At 38.0% G+C, this 20,042-nt stretch overlaps 2 protein-coding genes across 3 annotated transcripts in view; both read right to left on the bottom strand.

Moving 5' to 3' along the window:
• LOC135730685 (insulin receptor substrate 1-B) overlaps positions 1–1,563 on the bottom strand; it is a 42,123-nt gene extending 40,560 nt beyond the window's left edge. For both annotated transcript variants that reach the window (XR_010526043.2, XM_065248573.2), the window contains exon 1: positions 828–1,563. Coding sequence is in view for 1 of the 2 variants with exons in the window: in XM_065248573.2 (XP_065104645.1) it covers positions 828–1,176 (349 nt within the window). In the remaining variant the exon portion in view is untranslated. The remainder of the gene's footprint in view (positions 1–827) is intronic.
• A 1,110-nt stretch (positions 1,564–2,673) lies between these two features.
• agfg2 (ArfGAP with FG repeats 2) lies at positions 2,674–18,855 on the bottom strand. The gene is made up of 14 exons (XM_065248574.2): positions 18,065–18,855; positions 17,254–17,347; positions 13,902–14,017; positions 13,678–13,825; positions 13,212–13,332; positions 11,545–11,649; positions 11,142–11,174; positions 10,067–10,255; positions 9,718–9,802; positions 9,530–9,576; positions 7,771–7,854; positions 6,777–6,881; positions 6,495–6,565; positions 2,674–3,866 (listed from the first exon to the last, which is right to left on the bottom strand). The coding sequence occupies exons 1-14, from the start codon at positions 18,229–18,231 to the stop codon at positions 3,819–3,821; spliced, it is 1,413 nt and encodes a 470-aa protein (XP_065104646.1). The 5' UTR covers positions 18,232–18,855; the 3' UTR covers positions 2,674–3,818.
• Between the last annotated feature and the right edge of the window lie 1,187 nt (positions 18,856–20,042).

The raw sequence follows: 20,042 nt of genomic DNA, 5'->3' as shown, positions 1-20,042 counted from the left end.
ACTTGCTATGTCCAGGCCAGTGTGAGGAGTTACAGATTTTGCAAAATATGTACATTATCATTATTATGATTGTGGGAAATGCAAAAAATCTGATTAATTAAGAAGTAAGCTTATAAACAGTGCATGGCAACACTGTAAGCCTTATGCAAACGACGTGTGTACTAAGTGTGTGAGTACCTAGGGTACACAGTGTACTAGGCAAAAAACCTATGGATGTAAATGAATATAGGCATAAGGTAATATTCAATAGAGCTTTACGTTAGCATTGCATTAAGTAAGTTCCTCTGGGATCACACATATTGTTAAAAATAAATAAATTAAATGGACTCTATAAAGTAAGTTGCTTTGGATAAATGTAGAAATGTCAATATTCATAAATGGAAATGGACCAAAAATAAAACTTTGTGAAAAACTGAAAGACTTGAGGGAGCTCAGCTCTCGTTGTATCTCTCAACTGTTCGCGCAAGTTGATCTCAAGTGAGAATAAACGATAACATGCGCTCATAGGGTGGCAGCGTGGATAAGGAAGAAGTTGAACTTCATAACTTTACTGTTTCCCTTCTTAAACACCAAAGCAAAAGAGGCCCCTTGCTCTGTTGGGGGGCCTGAAGGAAAACACTGTTCAAGAACAACGACTCTAGACTCAAAGAAACCAAATGTAGTCATAAAGAATGGATTTGCAAAAAGCACGTGTGTTTTGATCTGCCATATTACATGTAACCACTTAGTAGCTAACATTTAATATGGGAAATAGCTGTAAGACATTGCCACGTTAACTACTCTGTTGCAAAGCTGTATCACGCTGCTTTGTTTTCCACACTACTTACTCTTGCATTGAAGTTCCACCATCGCTTGAAACCATTCCTCCTGGTCCGTCTCATTCTCCGCAGCCACAACAAAACTCTCCGCCCGTGTGTACAGCACAATCATGTGTTTATTCTTGGAGTCGGCTCGTTTGTTGATGTTGAAGCACGTCTCCAGCGCCAGAGCCTTTTTGGGCACGGGCGCTTTTCCTCTGAATTTCTTCTCGCTCTCGTAGTATTCGAGACGGGCCGGGCCGCGCTCAGACGCCGTCCGTAACACGAAGTACCGCCGGTGCATGGATTTCTGCTTGCGGAGATAGCCGCTCTTACGGACGTCTTCGGTGGTGCTCTGCGGTTCGGTCTGGTTCTCCATGCCTCGTTCGTTCGGGTCTCTTTCGCTAAACCGCGGAAAAGTTTTTCAGCACTCAAAGTAGCGAACGACCACCAATGTAACCTCCGTCGTCTTCTGTTGCTCTACAAAATGCATGTGTGGAAGGTCGCGAGGGGTTTTTTTCCCCCCAAAAAAATAATGTCATTGAATGCTGCTTCTTTTCTTGGCAGTGGACGAACTGAATGGGTGAGCGGACAAGTCTTCGGCCGCGCGCACATGCGGTGTGCGAGAAAAGCGCGACTACTATGATTTAAAAGAAGCTTTAGGAGTTCAAGTAATCTTATTACTGTAACATACAGTAGACAGCTCCCCGTCACCCCTCCTCTCAAGCGCAGCACACACTGCTACTGTGAAGCTGTCACTCATCTGTACTTTATGTGTGCGCGCGTGTGTGCGTTTGAGGGCGGATAGAGTATAGCTGTAGAGCACGAGGCTGCCGACCAGAGTCAGATTTCTATCGCTTTTTGGAACCGCTTAAATACGGCCAGATTTTTTTTTAAAGATGGTTTATTGTTATTTGATTGCAGAGAAATGAGGAATAAAAGTAGCGGTGGCCAAAAGCACGTGCACTGTTATATGTTAGAATAATGTGGTGAATTTTGTCTGGGAAAAATTGGGCTTCTCTGTAATGGAGATTTGAATCTCAGAATCAACTAAATGATTACCCGTTACTTTAGGGGTTAAGGAATTTTCATTGCGTGATTTAATAGGGTTGATAATTGCGACATCTGCTGGACTAATAGATACACTGCATATATTTGTCAACGTGGATGGGCTATATTTAAAGGGATAGTTCACCCAAAAATAAAAATATTTGCCATTATCACCTTTAAGTTGTTCCAAACTGTCTCAAAATGTCTTTGGTGTACTGAACACAAATGAAGATATTTTGAAAAATGTTTGTAACTAAACAGATCTTGGGCACCATTGATATCCTGCTATACTTAAAAAAAATAGATGTTTTTTACATTTTTTGTGTTATGCTATTTAACACATTAGGTGTCATTTATGTCATTTATATGATTATGTCATTTTGTGTTAAAATCAATAAAAGTGACAACGCAAGTTGTGTTAAAAGTAACACAAAATTTGTTGTTCCAATAACACAGAGATGTGTCTAGTTTATGACAACACATTAATGTGTTGACCCAAAAATAACACTGATGTTGTCTTTCTTCGAACACATCCGTTTTTGGCGTGTTGGTTAAAAAAATTCTAAATTGTATGCTGGTCACCATTTACTTTTAATATTTTGTTGGTCTAGCAAATAATAAAAAAATATTAATAAATTATATTTTTCAGTGAAGTTACACAACTATAGCCTATTTATTATACATCTACATGTATAATAATTATCATTGAAGATTTTGAAAAATCCTAACTACAGTATTTTTACAGTGACAGTGCAGGGTTTATCATGTGAACAAATGAGCAATTGCGACTATATTGCAAAAAAATTACACTAGGTCACAAGAGAGATGAAATTAATATATTTCATTTTAATTTTAAGTTGAAAGCCCTAATGTTCATAGAGTGCAAATACATTCATAATGTGATATAGATCTTCACAGAAAAATATAAATGATGCTTTTTTAAAAAAGATATTGCATGAAAATTCAAAAGCAGCAAATTTAAATTGATTTGCATCACATAGACAATAAGAAACACATTGACGCAACACTTAGCTTTATGCATATGGATACAGCTCAATACAAAGACATTCGATATTAATCTTTTTCAAATAAACAATCTCAACAATATACAGGAAAGTTGACTGTATTTGACAGTATTTTTGGTCCATATACTTTTCCTCCATACTAAATCTGCAGTACATTCGGCAACTTCCTGCTCTTGTTAAGCGCATGCAGTCCGACAATGCAAAGTAACACAATTACATTATAAACATAAAAAATAAATAGAAACAAACCCAACATACATACACAGACAGAAAAGTAAAGGGAAAGCCTGGATAATTTATGCCATTGTATTAACATGCTCTGGAACAAACAGTATAAATCAAATGAGCAAAACTGCATTACGTAGAGCTTAAATTTGCTACGGTTTCTGTAGTCTCGCATAGCCAGACCTTCAGTTCTGTGGGCGTGACGTCTGAGGCTGAAACTACTGTTTCTGTAATGTGCCAACCTCAGTTTTTGAAGGACACTGTATAGGGAGATGTTGGCTAATGCAATTTACATTGTGGATGTAATACAAAGTCAAAGCAGCAGCATGTGTGTGTGTGTTTGTGTGTGTGTGCGCGTGTTAATGGTTCTCATAAGCACCTTTTCACCTGAGTTTCTCCTGCTATCAGAACAATTCTGATCCTGGCAAAACCCACACACACAAACACACATACTTACACAGCTTGATTTATAGCATCTGGTACAGAAAGGTGCACACACACACACACACACACACACACACACGCGTGCGCGCGCACACACACACAACAAAGTTTGAAAAAAATTGTTACATGTATACTATAAGCTAACAAACAAACACCCACACCGACACACATACTGATGGCAGAAATCAGACAGAAGTGTTGGGTATTGTTATTCTCTGGTGGAGCGCGCTCTTTCCCTCTCTCTCTCTCTCTCTCTCTCTTTCTAACTGGTTCAAGATCAGATGAAGGGGTTGAGTGATGCTCCTCTGCTAGGGTAAACATTCCCCTAAGAGAAGGTATGGAAAGAACTCTATGAAGTTAACACAAACACTTACAGTAACACAAACACACACACACACATTTTGTTCTTATGAATTCATTAGAATACAGGAACAAATGGCTTATTACATATTACACGACTTGTTGTATTGCTTGATGTTGATCGGCCATTTAAAACATTTGCAGGTTTGTTATGTTAAGGGATAATGTATAAGCAGATAATATATTGACACTAAAGAGGCTTATTTCAAAAAAACAACCTGCTGCTTGTACATGGCTATTTACCTCGTAAGTAAGTAGTGGTGCAACGGATCGCAGTTGATCCGTGATCCGTACGGATAACGACCCACGGTTCGGCTCGCATGTGATTCGCGGATTAATACGCAAATTTAAATAGGGAAAGTTTATCATTTGTAAGTGTTATAAAGGTTTGCAAATGTTAACATTCAAGTGATTTTAAACAGTTTAACTGCAAAACGGCGCTAAAGTGATCAGTTTACTTTAACGTTACGCACAAACGCACGCCTGCGGTTGAATGCGTCCGGTCCAGCTCGAGTCAGACATCATCCTTCAAAGATCAGAACTCTTGATGTTTAAATTTCAGAGAGTTGCGCTACTCTCTCTCATACTGTAGTGTATTAAAATACATTTGGCTAATAGAGCAATGAAAAACAACGTAACGTTTTTATGTGGGACGACTGTAATGCTGCGCCGTCTGTAATTCGCCCTCTGTCTGTGTCTGTGCGCTCCTTTAAGGGGACTCGGTAGTGCACAAACGGAGAGATGCAGTCTGTGCATATTTGGTCTTAAAGAGACAGTAAGCTCAATTGACCTACTTAAGTCTGTGTCATTAATGTTAATCAAAGAACCCAAGACAAAGAGAAAATCACTTCTGAAGCTTTAAAAAAATAATAATTACATTTAATTAATACAATAAATGCAGTGTTATTATTCATTTGATTTCTGTAACTAATGATTTTAGACCTTACTTAATGTGCAACCTTGTTCTTTTTATAAATGTTTGTAATTTCTTGATTTGTTATTAGAATTTTCCCATACTTTTTTTTGCTGATCCGAAAAATGATCCGATCCGTGCCTCAAAATCCGTAATGTGATCCGAACCGTGAGTTTTGTGATCCGTTGCACCCCTATAAGTAAGGTAAGGAACACTAAATATTAATTTGAAATATTTGATTTGCTCATTTTTAACAAATGCAGACCTTCCGTGAGGAAACTCTATTTACTTTTGGTTTTAAGATAAGACAAGGCGATCAAATGTCATGAACACGCTATTTGGTTTAATCATTTGTAAATATAATGCCGGATATGTCATTAAAAGACATATTTAATTTTGTGTAATATTAAACTGTACCTGTCAAAATGATTAACAGCATCCGGAACACCGCGTGTTATTATTTTTGAGCGGTTGTTATCTGAAAAGAACGAACCCTGGAATGTCGCGACTGGCCAGAATCTAGCCTTTAGAGAGCTGTGTAATAATCCCAGATAATAATCGCTCAAAACTAGAAACAAACGGCAACCTGAAATAAGCCCCTTCAGTGTGATACAAGACTCCACGCTTGGCATCTGGTCCTGGTCACACTGTTGGGGCTAATTTCTGCAATAACAACCGGCTGACTTTACACAATCCCTTACATAATAATATTATAAAATTAGTAGACAAAATAACTACAGCCCTCCAATGTTATATAGGCACATGCCTATTTAAAGGATTAGTCCATTTTCTTAAAAAAAATCCAGATAATTTACTCACCACCATGTCATCCAAAATGTTGATGTCTTTCTTTGTTCAGTCGTGAAGAAATTATGTTTTTTGAGGAAAACATTCCAGGATTTTTCTCATTTTAATGGATTTTGATGGACCCCAACACTTAACACCTAACTCAACACTTAACAGTTTTTTTCAATGGAGTTTCAAAGGACTCTAAACTATCCCAAACGAGGCATAAGGGTCTTATCTAGCGAAACGATTGTCATTTTTGACAAGAAAAATTAAAAATATGCACTTTTAAACCACAACTTCTCGTCTATCTCCGGTCTTGTGACGTAGAAAGGTCACGTGTTACATATATGAAACGCACATTTGCGGACCATTTTAAACAATAAACTGACAAAAAGACATTAAACAACAACGTTGGACAGTCCTCTTTCTCCACACTTGTAAACACTGGGGTGTAGTTTCGCATACATCATCCGTGATGACATTTTGCGTGAGGTCGCGCTGGCGCATCACAGGACAGGAAATAGACGAGAAGTTGTGGTTTAAAACTGCATATTTTTTATTTTTCGTGTCAAAAATGACAATCGTTTCGCTAGATAAGACCCTTATGCCTCGTTTGAAATCGTTTAGAGTCCTTTGAAACTCTGTTGAAAAAAACTCAAAGTGTTGAGTTAAGTGTAAAGTGTTGGGGTCCATTGAAGTCCAATAAAATGAGAAAAATCCTGGAATGTTTTCCTCAAAAAACAAAATTTCCTCTCGACTGAACAAAGAAAGATAAACATTTTGGATGACATGGTGAGTAAATTATCTGGATTTTATTTTTAAGAAAATGGACTAATCCTTTAATAATGCAACTGTGAGTTCAAACACTTGTATTGTAAAGATCTTGCTTACTGTAAAAGGGTTGACAGACATTGGTCGTGGGACTTTGGGCTTGGACTCAGGCGCAGGAAAGGAATTCAAACCTAAAAACAAACAATCACAATAAAAGAAAGTGGTTAAAAATAGTGCACCTTAAATTTCAAATACACAAAAGGTTTACCTATGTTTTCACTTCTGGTCTATACACTACTGTGTTTATCTTAAGCGCTAATTTCTGACTGATACTTTTAATTAATTAGTGAACTATTATACCTCCATTAAGTCGAGTGAAAGATGTAAACTTGCTGTACTCACCATTCGCTTCTTGGTTATTAGACTGTTGCTGTGAAAAAGCACTTTGGGTGGTGGGAGCAGGAAAAGAGACAGACTGGAGAAACACAGCTGAGGAGGAGGCGTCATCTGTTAATTATAAGTCACATCAAAAAGTCTGTTAGATTGTCTTATCATGTCCCTACAAAGACATGCTGCATGTACTCTGACTTACGTGTGTGTTATTTAAAGTCATTAGAATTTCATTGGTTGATGTCTCGTGTGTTATATGTAATGTGTACACCTTTCTCAACCATTTTCACTTTAAGACCCCTTTGAACAATATTTAAAGCCCCCCACTTACTCTATTTCTATCCAATAGAATGTTCTGGAACTTGGCATGACTGGACAGATTAATAAAAAAATAACCAAACACTCAGAAATATATAGATTTTAGGTTGTTTTATCTTATTTTAATGCTTCTTTTGTGTTTAGTGCTTATTAATGCTTATAAATGTCATATTTTGAATAATTTTAAGTCATCTTAAGCCCCCCCCTGGAAATCACAGCCCCTGGTTGAGAAATACTGGTGTAGACAGATTTATAGGTGGACAGACATATATACAGACAATGTGTTGGCTCTTTTAGTAGGAGTAATCATATTAAAGGTAAGATTTCACACAGGAGGACCAACATTTTTAATTAAAGTTCCTTTGAAGCCAAGTACACTTAGCCAGATTTATAGCATTATAAAATGTATCCTCAATACATTGTATGGGCTTGTATCCCAGAATTACATTAATGCTGACCCTTGACTGCACAGACATTACACTGAAAAATGTCAATAAGTCACTGTCAACAAAGAGGTTGAGAGACTGTAAGGTTGTATGTGTGCATTTTTAAATAGTAAAGATTAGCTCCACACAGTCCATAAAATATCAAAGAGTATATTCAAGTTAAAACAGCTTTTCTTTCCAAACATCCTAAAGACTTAACATTACCAAAATGTCTATGTTGGGATGGAGCACAAGTCTCTTACCTGTGGCTGTGCTTTTGAAGGGGTTACTGGGAGACAGAACAGGCTGGGTGCAACTTGCTGTAGAATTGAAAGGGTTTGAAAAATCTGAATCAGAGAAAGAAAAAATATGTGGTTACTGTTCACATAGTACAGATGGTCTGTCATTACAACCAGTTTATCCCTGTTTTGAATTAATTATTATGAATTTATACATGTTCCTCGCCAAAGACTCCCCGAGGTCAGTGACTATCGGAGGACATGCTGTAAAATCTTTCAAATGTTGCATAGAGAGTCAAGATAAATATAGTAAAGTATAGGAAGTAGAAAGTCACTTTTTATAGTGCTTCCCACAAAACCGCACATAATATATAACAGAACAGAAGTTCATATAACAGAACATTGTCACAGACGTTTAAAGGAGGTTACATGTTTTTACAATTAGATAAGCTTATGTAGAATGTGAAAATATGTGAATGTTTAAAAATGTAAATATAAAGCATAAAAATTAATTTTATTTTCAAAATATTATTGCAAATGAAATGTGTGCTTAAATATGAAATCAAATTATGATTTAAATGAGTGGTTCTCAAACTGGGGGCCGTGAGATGATGCCAGGGGGGCCCCAGTTTTAAATACATTCATTTATTATGAATTCTGTGTAAATAAATCTTAAATATATGAGGCTACTAACCAACAGCACTACGTTGTATAATGTAATATGTTTTGTTTAATTAAAATGTAAAGGTTTAGAATTGTTTAATGTCATTTTAAAGTCAATTTTCTTTGGGGGGGGTTATAAAGGGATGCACAAGGGTGGCTGCACGCCGAAAACATTTAAGAACCACTGATATAAATAGATTAAGTTCTGAAATATGTCAAGAATGCCCCTATTTGGGTGGGAGGCAAAAAAATGCTATTTGCATTTGTGTACCTTTAAATGCAAAACCACTTTTTAAAGGTCTTGGTCTCGTCTCGGAATCGACCGCATTTTTACTCGGTCTCGTCTCGATCTCAGACAAAGAGGACTCAGAATTTTTTTTCAAGACCGGTCAAGACCACAACTGATGGCACATCACAAATTTATTTATCATTAATTTTATGCAGTTTATTCAGGTTTTGCATATGATGTTGGCATTGTTTAAGCATTGTTTAAGTTTCTCCCAATGACATTTTTTCTAATTTTATTACTAATAAAACCTGCATTGTGTTAAGTGGATGGCAAGCCATGGAAAGACAGTTCAGAATAAATGGTTAAGTTGATTTCAGCTCCTTAGTGTTTGTTCACTTTTATTTGCTTATAGACAAAGATAAATTCCCACATATCTGCAATGCCTTTGATTATTTTATCAACTTTACTGATGGCATAGGCATACACAAACGCACACACACACACACACACACACACACACACACACACACATGCACGCATGCACACAGACAAGAAGTGCCTAATCATATGCATATTCCACATTTTATCATAAGTGTTTTAATGCAGTGACTTGCACTGTTCTTGGTCTTGACTTGGTCTCTGCCTGTCTTGGTCTTGGTCTCGACCCTTTAAAGTCTTGGTCTTGTCTCGGTCTGTCTTGGTCTTGGTCATGACTTGGTCTTGGTTTAGGTGGTCTTGTCTACAACACTACCAAACCCCTTGTAAAAATGTATATTGCATAATATAGGCCCTTTAACATGTGATACATTTTAAACTAAAAGGAAATGATTGCTGAGTTAGCAGTTCTAGTTTGGATAATCAGCTCAATTACAGTATCTCTGAAAAGCTTACTTGAAAACGTTTGAGATCCAGAGGTTGCCTCTGGAACACCTGGGGAACTAAAGGAGAGAGAGACAAAAAGCATGACATACAGGTAGAAATTGACATTATATTATATCAGTCAACATCTTAACAACGTTTTTGCTATTTTATTTGTACTGATGTGCTACAACCAATCCTGCAAGTTGTACAACTTTTACCTTGCAGGTGTCGAACTTGTAGACAGTCGGTTACCAAATAGGGTGTTATACTGAGGGGGTCCATCAGAGGGAGTTGTTGAAATTGCTAAAACATATACACAGAGAAGAACCTTGGCTCAAAAGGGCATTTTAAAACCATCTCGTCTTTTTTATATATTGTTATGTACTAGTCAACATTTCAAGTGGATCAAAAAAATTCATCAAAGTACAAGTATTGTTTAAAATTTTTGATGACTTTTAGGAAAGGTTTTGATCCACTTGAAATGTTGACTAGTGTATTTATATAGATATTTTGACTAATTAAAGAAAAAAGCATACATAAACCTATATGTATATTCAGCTTTCTTACTTGTGACGGGTGTGTTGTCTGTGAACACCTTGTCAAGCTGCGATAAGGCTGCATACTTATCCTGAGTGGCAGGGGGCGGAGCAGCAGAACTTAGCGTGTTGTGGGCGTGGCTTAGACCCCCAAAATCCAAACTAAGCGATTTAGGTACGGTCCTGAATGGAGCGCCACCTCCAGTTGACAGAGTGCGACCTAAACAAATCACAGAGGTGAGTCTGAAGGCTATAAATGATCATAACCAACATCCAAACACATTATTTTCAAAGCTGTTGGCGGAACTGGGGCGGAACCTTTTAAAAAAAAATTATTTTGTACCTAAAAGGTTCATATTGGTTCCTCAAAGGTACATATCTGTACCAAAATGGTCCATTTTAGGACCTTTATATAAGGTACCATCACACCAGTGACATCATTTTTACCTTTATTTCTGAGAACGTATGAAATAGCTTCGCATCCACCGCTAATAATTACACATACCGTATCAGTCTCACACATTCTTGTGTTTGCATACAAGTGTAACAGAGTAGATGCTAGTGTGGGCTATTTTCTAAATATACTTTCACTTTTAACCCTTTGCTTTTTCATTATCAAAGTGCAGATTGTCTGTCCTTGACCTGGCAGAGCTGTGATGTAAGGCTTTGAAGTAGCTGGCTAAAGCAGGTTCAGGACACAGTCAATATCAATGTGTGACTGCGGCATGGCACTGCTGGTACAGTCAGTGTTTAACAACAAAGTCCGAATTTTCGTTTCTGCTGCATTTAGAAAAATCCCTTAAACTGACTACAAATAGTAATGAGCTATAAGGGCCACTGGCGGCTTATATAATACTGTGGCCACGAAATGCTGACATGCAAATTGTATGTGTTTAGTGGTGCTTAGGTTTATTTTTATCAGCATTATTCCCATGAGGGTTGAATTCTGCTTAGTATCAAAGCAAAACGTTTTCTTGCACATACAAACAAACATCATATTTGCAGACTATTTTTCACAATATTCCCATTTTTCTTTCTTATGTATTTCATGTTAGCTCTGTCTGTGACACAGCTGTAGTTTTTGCTATGCAAAATAAGTGACTTACCTAAAGTAAAGCTGTTTTTGAAGGTGCTGCTTGCTGTGGAATAAAGTATATAAAGGAAGGAAAATCAAATTAAAAGGAAAGGTTGTGTCACTATAGGAAAAGCTTGATAGATTATTAATTTGTATACCAAATTACTGTGGGGTCCAAAATTCTAGTGCAACTAGTGAAAATGGTTTTATTTTATTGATGTTAAAATTGTTTTTTTTTATTCTTTATATTAAACTGATTTTTAGTTGTTGTGGGCCACCAGAATTAGTGCCAACTTTGACTCCGTTAGCGGCAGTCGTTGGCATCTTAAAAAATAAATTCCAGATTGTGGTCTCACACTTTTGACCCCAATATGGATTTGACAAATACGTTTTTTTATGTGGTGGAGGCAGAACGCATGTGGGTGAAGGTGTACCTGAAGGACGTGGAAGGGCAGGGAAGGAAGAGAGATGACTATGTGGTCCCATTCCTGAAGAAATGCTCCCTGGTCTCTGTCTTTCCACTCCACTTAATAATGTGTCTTCGGGAGTAAGGAAAGTTAGAATTAAAATGAAAGAAGTCCAATTTTGCCTTACTTTACAGTATATCTTTGATAACAATCAGAAGAGGAGGAAGATGTAGGGGACATCAAAGAGGATAATATGTAAAGAAAGAGGATGCGAGTAGAGAAATTAAGAAAGACAGGATAGAAGAAAAAGACTGAGATGCGCTTTCCCCACTACACTTAACCAGGCTCTGGTTCTTTCCCAGAACAACCTCCTGGGCAACAAGCACAGACTTCAAAAGCAACCACTCTACAGAGAATGTGCCGCTATCATTCTCGAAAGCCCTGCAGGTAGCAAATGCAAAATCACAATCATCTGTTCTTATTCTGCTGAATCTCTTCAACTCGCTTATTCATCAGATTCATTTTTGAACCCTTTTATCACCTGGGATCACTGATTTGAATGTCACCTCTTACGAAGATTCTTCAGGGTATCATGGAGAGGAGAGCTGTCCAAAACATAACACATGGCCACTGGAGTTCCTCAGGGTTCAGTGCTTGGGCCACTCCTATTCTTGAACTATATTGAACTAAATGGTTTTTATTATGCTAACAATATCACATTTTCTTTCCATAAACAAAACCTGCTTCTCCAGCAACTCAGCATTGCTTAGACAGAACTTCTTGTTTTTTTAACCTTAACCATCCAACTCAACAATCATAACACCAGAAACCAGGGGCCTCATTTATAAAGTGTGCACAGATTTAATCGTAAAGTGTGAGTACGCAAGAATCCACGATTTATAGAATTCACATCTGAAAGTGAGGCGTACGCACGTTTTCTGTACGTTCATTCGTTCAGTCTCTATGCGGCATTTTATAAATGAGGCCCCAGAAACCTTTGTGTAGTCTCTGACGACCAGCTATTCTTTGCAAATGCATCAGTAAGACAGCATGGTCATGCAGATTTGCGACATTATTATAGAACATCAGGAACAAAAGGCCCTACCTTAATGAACATGCACACAACTCCTTGTCATTTCTAGTCTGGACTATTGCAAAGCTCTACTTGACGTACTTCTCGAAGCCCAAAAGAAGGCATGTCACACCTCTCCTTATCTCTTTTACTAAATAGATCTTCCAACTGGTATGGTTTGTAGCAACTGTTGAAATTTTGTAATTTTTATGACACTCTTTTATTATTGCCTCCTTAAAGTCGTAGTTCATCCAGAAATGAAAATTCTGTCATAATTTTCTTATTCACACATTCAAAACCTGTATGAATTTCTTTAAGATATTTTGATTAATGATGATGTAAGCACACTGATTGTAACCATTGACGTTCATAATAGGAATACAATATTATGGAATTATTGTGATAAATGATGAAGAAGATATTTTGATAAATTATGGTAAGCACACAGTTGGCCGTACCCATTGAATTTCATTGGATTTGTTTTTCCTACTATGGAAGTCAATCACCTGTACCAGTGGCGGCTGGTTCCGAGGGGCGCAAATTCAGACATTTTGCAGAATTGTCATTTTTGGGTGAACTATACCTAAATGTAAATAAAGACGGTGTGAAAGGTGTACTGTACCTTTAATGGGATGGTCTCTAAAGCTTTGAGAGCGAGTTGGTCTGGCAGTGAACACTTCAGTATGGCTATCAGCTGGAGATACAACAGGACCTCTGTCCCATACTGACAACTGGGACTGGGACTGTGGGAATACACACAAATTTATGAAATAATTCAGACCAGTGTCCTTTTTTCATAAAGCTTGTCAGTCAGCCCTTACTAACATTCTTTTATTGTTCCAGTCAAACCACTCTGAATATGCAAGAGAAGTAAATCATAAAAAATGTGACAGCTTTTATGTACTGTTACACCTCTCAAAATCTCTCCAATGTATTTTTTATTTAAACTTATGTATATGTCAAACTACATATTCAGAAAAGTTGCCAGAAATGTTAATAAAAAATAAAACAAAGTTTAACACACTATGAACTTCTTTTCATTTGTATCTTCATATAACTTTCCTGCCTCTCCCTCATTTCTTTCTCACCAGTGTTCGAGTGGGCCTGGCTGTGGGGATATGAGGATGTCCAGGTGGAGGCTGACTTTGAGCGGGCCCATGTGGAGCTGGAACAGCCTGTACCCCAGGGCCCCATGGAGTCTCTGCATCTCTGCGAATCTTGCTTTTAGTGAAATGCCTGGATAAACAGAAACTTTTTTGATATCAATATGACGATGCGATCCATGTTTGAAATATCAAGGTGCTGTACTCACCATTTCTTTCTCTCGTATTTTTCCTGTAGAAACTCTTTTAGCTTCAGTGCGTCACGTGCGTCAAAACAGCCATCCGTTTTTGGGTCAAACATGCAGAGCCAGGTTCTCCTTCCAACCTGAAATCCCCACCAAAAATACAGTTTCAGTTCTTTTAAAGCCTATAACACACTTAAATACTGTAAATAGCATTTTTATTTGTATTTTAATACTTAACTTAAAACAGCCATTACTCTTATTTAATAGTTAAGCAGCATATTGAATCTAATACTGTATGTATGTAGTAGACCATGACCCAGATGCTGAATGACAAGAATATTATATCCAAACTAAATGAGAATGGCATTTTAGCATCTAATAACATCAGGTGAAATTTTGCAGGCTCACTTACACATCATGATTTAATTTTATGTGGATTACCAGTAACTTAGCCATGTAGTTAGTTTTTATTGATCATGTCCTTGCTAGCACATATTAGTTGCTGTGTCTGTCTGTTTTATCTCATGCTTAGCATACCTCACTGATAAAGGAGCAGAGAAATGAGTCAGAGAAATTTTTTACAAGTGTCTAAGGCCGGTTACACAAGCAACTGCACCCACTTTCATAGCATTCAGAGGAACTTAGTGAGACGATTGTAATGTCACTGATGGGTGTGAATGTGGGTGTCTGTGTTTGTTGATGGTTTGGGGAGTGAAAGAGTGGTGTCTGTACTTAAACCCTGTTCAAAGCCTATATTTTGGTAACCAGAAAGGCAGGTTCAGTCATAGGCTAGTGTAAAAACTTATATATATATATATATGCCCACTTTAACCAAATATAAACACCATTTTGTTTTATTAACGATTAGTGTTAAATTACATAACACTTCCACACTGCATTACTGTATGTAGCCCATCATAGGTGTGGCTTGTCATGTCAAATATGTTTTTGCAGCATCATGGGAACCTAAGCATCACACGTCATGTCAAAATATGTGCCTGCTGCAGACGAGTTTATGATGAAAGAGACACTCTCGTTTTCTAGATTATCACTAAATCAGATTGTGTTAAGTGTCTTGCAAATATCGTGTGAACGTGAGTGTTCCTTTTATCATAAACTCTTTCAATGCATCTGCTGCAACACTTATTTTGACATAACGCGTGATGCACATAGGTTCACATGATGTGGCAAACATTTTGACATGACCAGACACATGACACGCTAAACACATATTTTGATTTTCTGCCTTCTCGGAAGAAAAGTTATGGCACACCACTGATTCTGCTTATTACTTTGAATTTTCACATTTATGTTTAAAGGTGCAATGTGGGACTTTTAGCGGCATCTAGTGGTGAGACTATGAATTGCAACTAACGACACAGTCCACGGCTCAGCCCTTCTTTTCGAAACGCATAGTGAAGCTATGGTAGCCGTCACATAACAAACACATCATCATCTGAGACAAAGGCCGTTTCTCAATCTAAAGCCTTACTACATCTTTATTTAAGTTAACCACAAGTCATAAGCATATTGCAATAATTTACGCTTGACTATGAATAATAGTCAACTTTAAAATTGTCTTGATGACGTATGCAGCCTGAAAATACGACCTCTGGAAGTTGCAGCCTTCAGATTGAGAAATGGCCAACATAGTAAAAAAACGCACTTTGTAGAACAGTTTGTCCTTTTAGGGCTACTGTAGAAACATAACAGCGACTCGAGGTGTACTGTATGTAGCAAAAACGGCTCATTCTAAGGTAATAAAAACAATACAGTTCATTTTCTAGGGTCTTTATACACTAATATTATATAGTAATGTATACTGCATTTCTGTCAAAAGATCCTTCTTAAAAGGATACATTGCACCATTAAGAAATTCAAGACAATCTCTAAACCGGATTTTAACAAACCCTATCCGGCCTGCCGGCCGCCAGTCTGCAGCCGTTTTACAACCTGCTTTCTTCAAGTTTTAACATATATATTTTTACATGGTGATGAATAGGGGTGCAGGGGACAAAAACTAACACGGGGTAAGTTGTAACACGGACTGTTTACATTGTTGCACAAGGCTGAGCGTTTTGTTATTCCGGTATATTTTTCATGCTGCCGAAATATGATCTCTCGGAAATTATTGGAAACGAATTTTTTTCAGAGAGTTATTGATGAATGTTTTGGTGGCCTGTAAGTACATTTTTTCATCATATTTTTTTTTTCGGTTTCTAAATGTGTAAGATACCAAATCCAATGCTATGTCATCTTAATCAGTGTATTGTTGACTAAAACATAGCATCATTTTGAAATATGTCTGCCGCTTTTAGCAACTTTTTTGGTGGGCTTGAAAATATTTTGACCCAGCGGGGTTAATTGTAACGCTGTGTTACAACTAACCCCTCAGCACTTACGATGTGAAAACTGCTAACATAGCGTAATTCTTGCCGTTGTTTTAAATAGGCTACACACGAATGATCGCTGGCTGCCAAAAAAAAGGGGACCTGTCTTATCAAAAATCATGTGTCAAATGTCTTTAATATTTAATATCTTTAATATTGATTAAATAAGATCACGTCAAAGATTGAAATCATAATAAAATGAATGGGTAAAATCAGACTTTGATGCCCATTATCTCAGAATTTGATTTTGAAACTGTAGTATGGTTATTACAGGCTGGGTCACATATAAAAAATTGTCATAATTGTGCTGCTTTTTCTCACATATTTAGACATTTGTATCCATTTATAATTGAATTATTGTTAGAAAAGGGCTGGATGAATGAATACAGTGTGGATACCTTTCTGTTATAGACAGATATATAAACAATATCCACTTCAAGTATATAGACAAAACAGTACTGAAATATTTGCCTGCAAAAAAGTGTTACAACTAACCCCCTGCCTGTTACAAATAACCCCATCTATGGGGTAAGTAGTAACGTTTGTACTTCTGTCACGTTTGGTGTAATTGTCCAAGAATGGCAAGTACTAGAAACAAACTTCAAACTTCATTTGTAGCAGAGATGTGTGTGTTGCTTGTGTAAAAATATAATGAATCAAATATTTTTTTAATGATTGAGCCAAAACCAAAAAGCGTTAGGTTGTGCACCGCTCTCCCCTATCTGTTGTGTAATAATTTCCCCTAATGGTGATGCCTGTAAATATGGTTCACAATGGATGTTAAATGAAAGTTGTGTTTTACTATACTAATTGTATTACTCAGAGTGTAGTATTAAAATGTATGTCCACCACGTAATAATATATTTCTGTACTAAAGTAGGTGTTTTTAGTTTTTAATTACATAAAAAAACATTTAAAATAAATTGCTAAAAAAAAGTGTTTTCTGCCCATAACTCACGCGGCACTTTAACAGACCTGCCACTCACCTCGTTGCCATGGTTTTGCAAAAACTCCACTTCCTGTTGGGAGAAGGTTGTCATGGAAATAGACTTAACTCTGTGAGGTGGGTTTAGCCCTCTCCTGAAAGAAAAACAAACTGATTGATAACGGGGAGCAATGTTCGCAGTTTCGAAAGGTAAACCTGTTAAATAAATAAATAAATATAAGCAGTAAATGGTGCAGGAGGTGTGGGGGACGGCAGGACTGTGACCGACCATTGTAGGAAATGCAATAACCAATAACAGAACCGTGGAGTAGGCGGTGCTTGTTTTACTTCAGTGCTAGTGAGAAAAATACCTCATATATAACAAAAGCTCAAGTTAAAATTGATTCATCGCACCTTTTAAAACATTTATACGTTTGTTTTACAGTTGCAGACTAAAATCATTTTGCATCGCTCAGTGGAATCGCACCCTTCCTTTGCTGACATGCAGAAAGCATAGGGGCTTGCATTTTGCATTGATGCTAAACCAATCATGACGAAGTGGTACGTATCACAAGCGTGACGGGGACACGCCTGAAAATGACAAAGTAGTAATTACCAAGTGTCTTGAATGTAAACACACCAAAGATCTCTTCAATAGACGTTGACAGCTCTGCATTATTTCTGCACCTTCTCGCATGACGAACTGGTGGGAATTGAATCTAGTGTGTAATGATCACAATACTACAATTCTGCCTAAAATGTAGATTTGAAGTAATCGGCGATAAGTGCAGAGTTGGTGAAACATAACAACTCGGAAACAACCAAACATGCATACTGTATGGTGCATAATCAGACTGTGCATTATTACTTACAGCATTCCAGAGCATGATGTGCATACGAAGCATCCCACCGTGATATCGATGTAAGTCACCCCAGGTTGACTGCACTCGAAGCAATGCTTGTTCACTCCCGTCTGGGCAAGCTCCCGGACCTTTCGGGCGCATATCTCTTGGTTGTCCCGGTGTTTTCGGTTCGACATGCTAGTGCCCTAGTGTCGCACACACCCCCTGGACCTGAAGAGACCCGTTCACTGGCCCACCGTTGCACTTTAAACCCCACAGCCGTGTGTGCGCCCCCCAGTATGTTTCTCACGCCCGCATTATGAAAGCGATGCGGCGGGTATTTTATGCTCTGGCTTAATATAACATATAACAAATCCTACATGCGTAGTCTCCAGTGATATCGTGGTCACGATAACTGTTACCGCCTTCCCGCCGCACGAGCTTTACAACCAGCGTTTTTTATAAATTCATTGCAGCGGTTATCTGCGGATGCAAAAATCCGATTTTTATTGTCACTGCATCATTCTTCTTCATTCTTCGCGCTCTGTTGATTCTCCTCCGTTCGCATACAGTAAAAAAATCATTCACGGCGCACAGTTTGTGCTGTTGCGCACTCTTCTTTCCTCAACGTTATACAGAATCTGAACAGACTGAGAAAAGAAACCAAGACGAAGGATCCAAGTTAGAGAAGTGCCTCTAAAAAGCGAATAAACAGGAATGCTAGGTTGCTTAACATTTTTTGTTTATGATGGCTATGTGGCCATTGTGTTGTGCAACGTGAGATTTTATCGTGGACACGAGTAGGCTGTATCACGCCCGTCAGAATGACGTTTGAAATAAAAAATGTTGTCCTTCGTGTGTTTATTAACTCTTTGTGTGAAGTGCTTCAATTTATTGTACTGTCCCTTGTGGAGTGTTGGCTGAATAAATCAGCGAAATAAACCACCCAAAAGCAGTATACATTCATTTAAACTATAGGATCCTGCTGATACTTTCTTGTAAGTATATCAGATTAACCCGTGTCCTTTTATACTAGTGTTGCTAAACTCTCCAAGAGGGTCTAGCTGCAGTGCTTGCATTCATGACGTCACTTGGACAATTTTAAAGAGGACATGTCATGAAAATCTGACTTTTTCCATATTTAAGTGCTATAATTGGGTCCACAGTGCTTTTATCAACATAGAAAATTAGAAAATGATCAACCCAGTAACTTCATTTTGGTAAACCATTTTCTGCAAGCATTGAAAAAATTAGGAATTGAAATTTGGCTCCCCTGTGATGTCAGAAGGGGATAATACCGCCCCTTAATCTGCACTATCCAACCACGACACTGCCATTTAGGGCGCACTCACATTATCCCCCAGCGCGATTGTCACCCCTCCCTACTCCCCCAGGTGCACTCACTCACACTGTACTTTTTAACAATCCGAGTCCGGGCGCGCTTTCGTCATTAAGATGCGATTGTTTGAAAAAAAAAAACAGGAATTAAAGCTCTCTCTTAACACTAACCACCATAATGATAAGTCTGTGTTTTTTATTCGGAGTCGTTTGGTGCGGGATTACAGACAGCCCTCTCACATGTCATCAAATTGTTTAGTTGATCTGTCACGTCAAAAGGTTTTTACGGAGGCAGATGAAGGTGAGTGGTCACGCAACTGACAACTTCACCTTTTTGAATTGGCCTCACACCACAGCTTTCCGCGCCTGAGCCCAAGTGAACCGCCCTCCGGCCCACCTCTGCAACCCGGCCGCGGCGCGATTAACCAATCTGCGCCCGGGCGCGGAACAGAGCGATCACACTAGTCCAACAAACCAGGCTTTGGGGGTCAAACGCGCCCGAGCGCGGTTAGGTTTGGATAGTGTGAGTGCGCCCTTAATGCAGGGATCAGCTCATTTGCATTTAAAAGGACGCACCCAAAACGGCACATTTTTGCTCATACCTACAAAGTGGCAATTTTAACATGCTATAATAAATTATTTATATGGTATTTTGAGCTAAAACTTCTCA

The sequence above is a fragment of the Paramisgurnus dabryanus genome, chromosome 2, assembly GCF_030506205.2.
Source record: "Paramisgurnus dabryanus chromosome 2, PD_genome_1.1, whole genome shotgun sequence".
Lineage (NCBI taxonomy): Eukaryota > Metazoa > Chordata > Actinopteri > Cypriniformes > Cobitidae > Paramisgurnus > Paramisgurnus dabryanus.
The sequence above is the reverse complement of the archived record's forward strand: the minus strand, read 5'-3'. Positions and strand labels throughout refer to the sequence as shown.

Bases quoted from the DNA above. Each gene is read 5' to 3' on its own strand.
- agfg2 (XM_065248574.2), bottom strand. From the start codon at position 18,231: ATGTCGAACCGAAAACACCGGGACAACCAAGAGATATGCGCCCGAAAG. The intron at 11,650-13,211 runs GTACAGTACACC...TTACTCCCGAAG, and splicing joins TAGAGACCATCCCATTAAAG to ACACATTATTAAGTGGAGTG. The intron at 6,882-7,770 runs GTAAGAGACTTG...TATAATTAACAG, and splicing joins CTTCAAAAGCACAGCCACAG to ATGACGCCTCCTCCTCAGCT.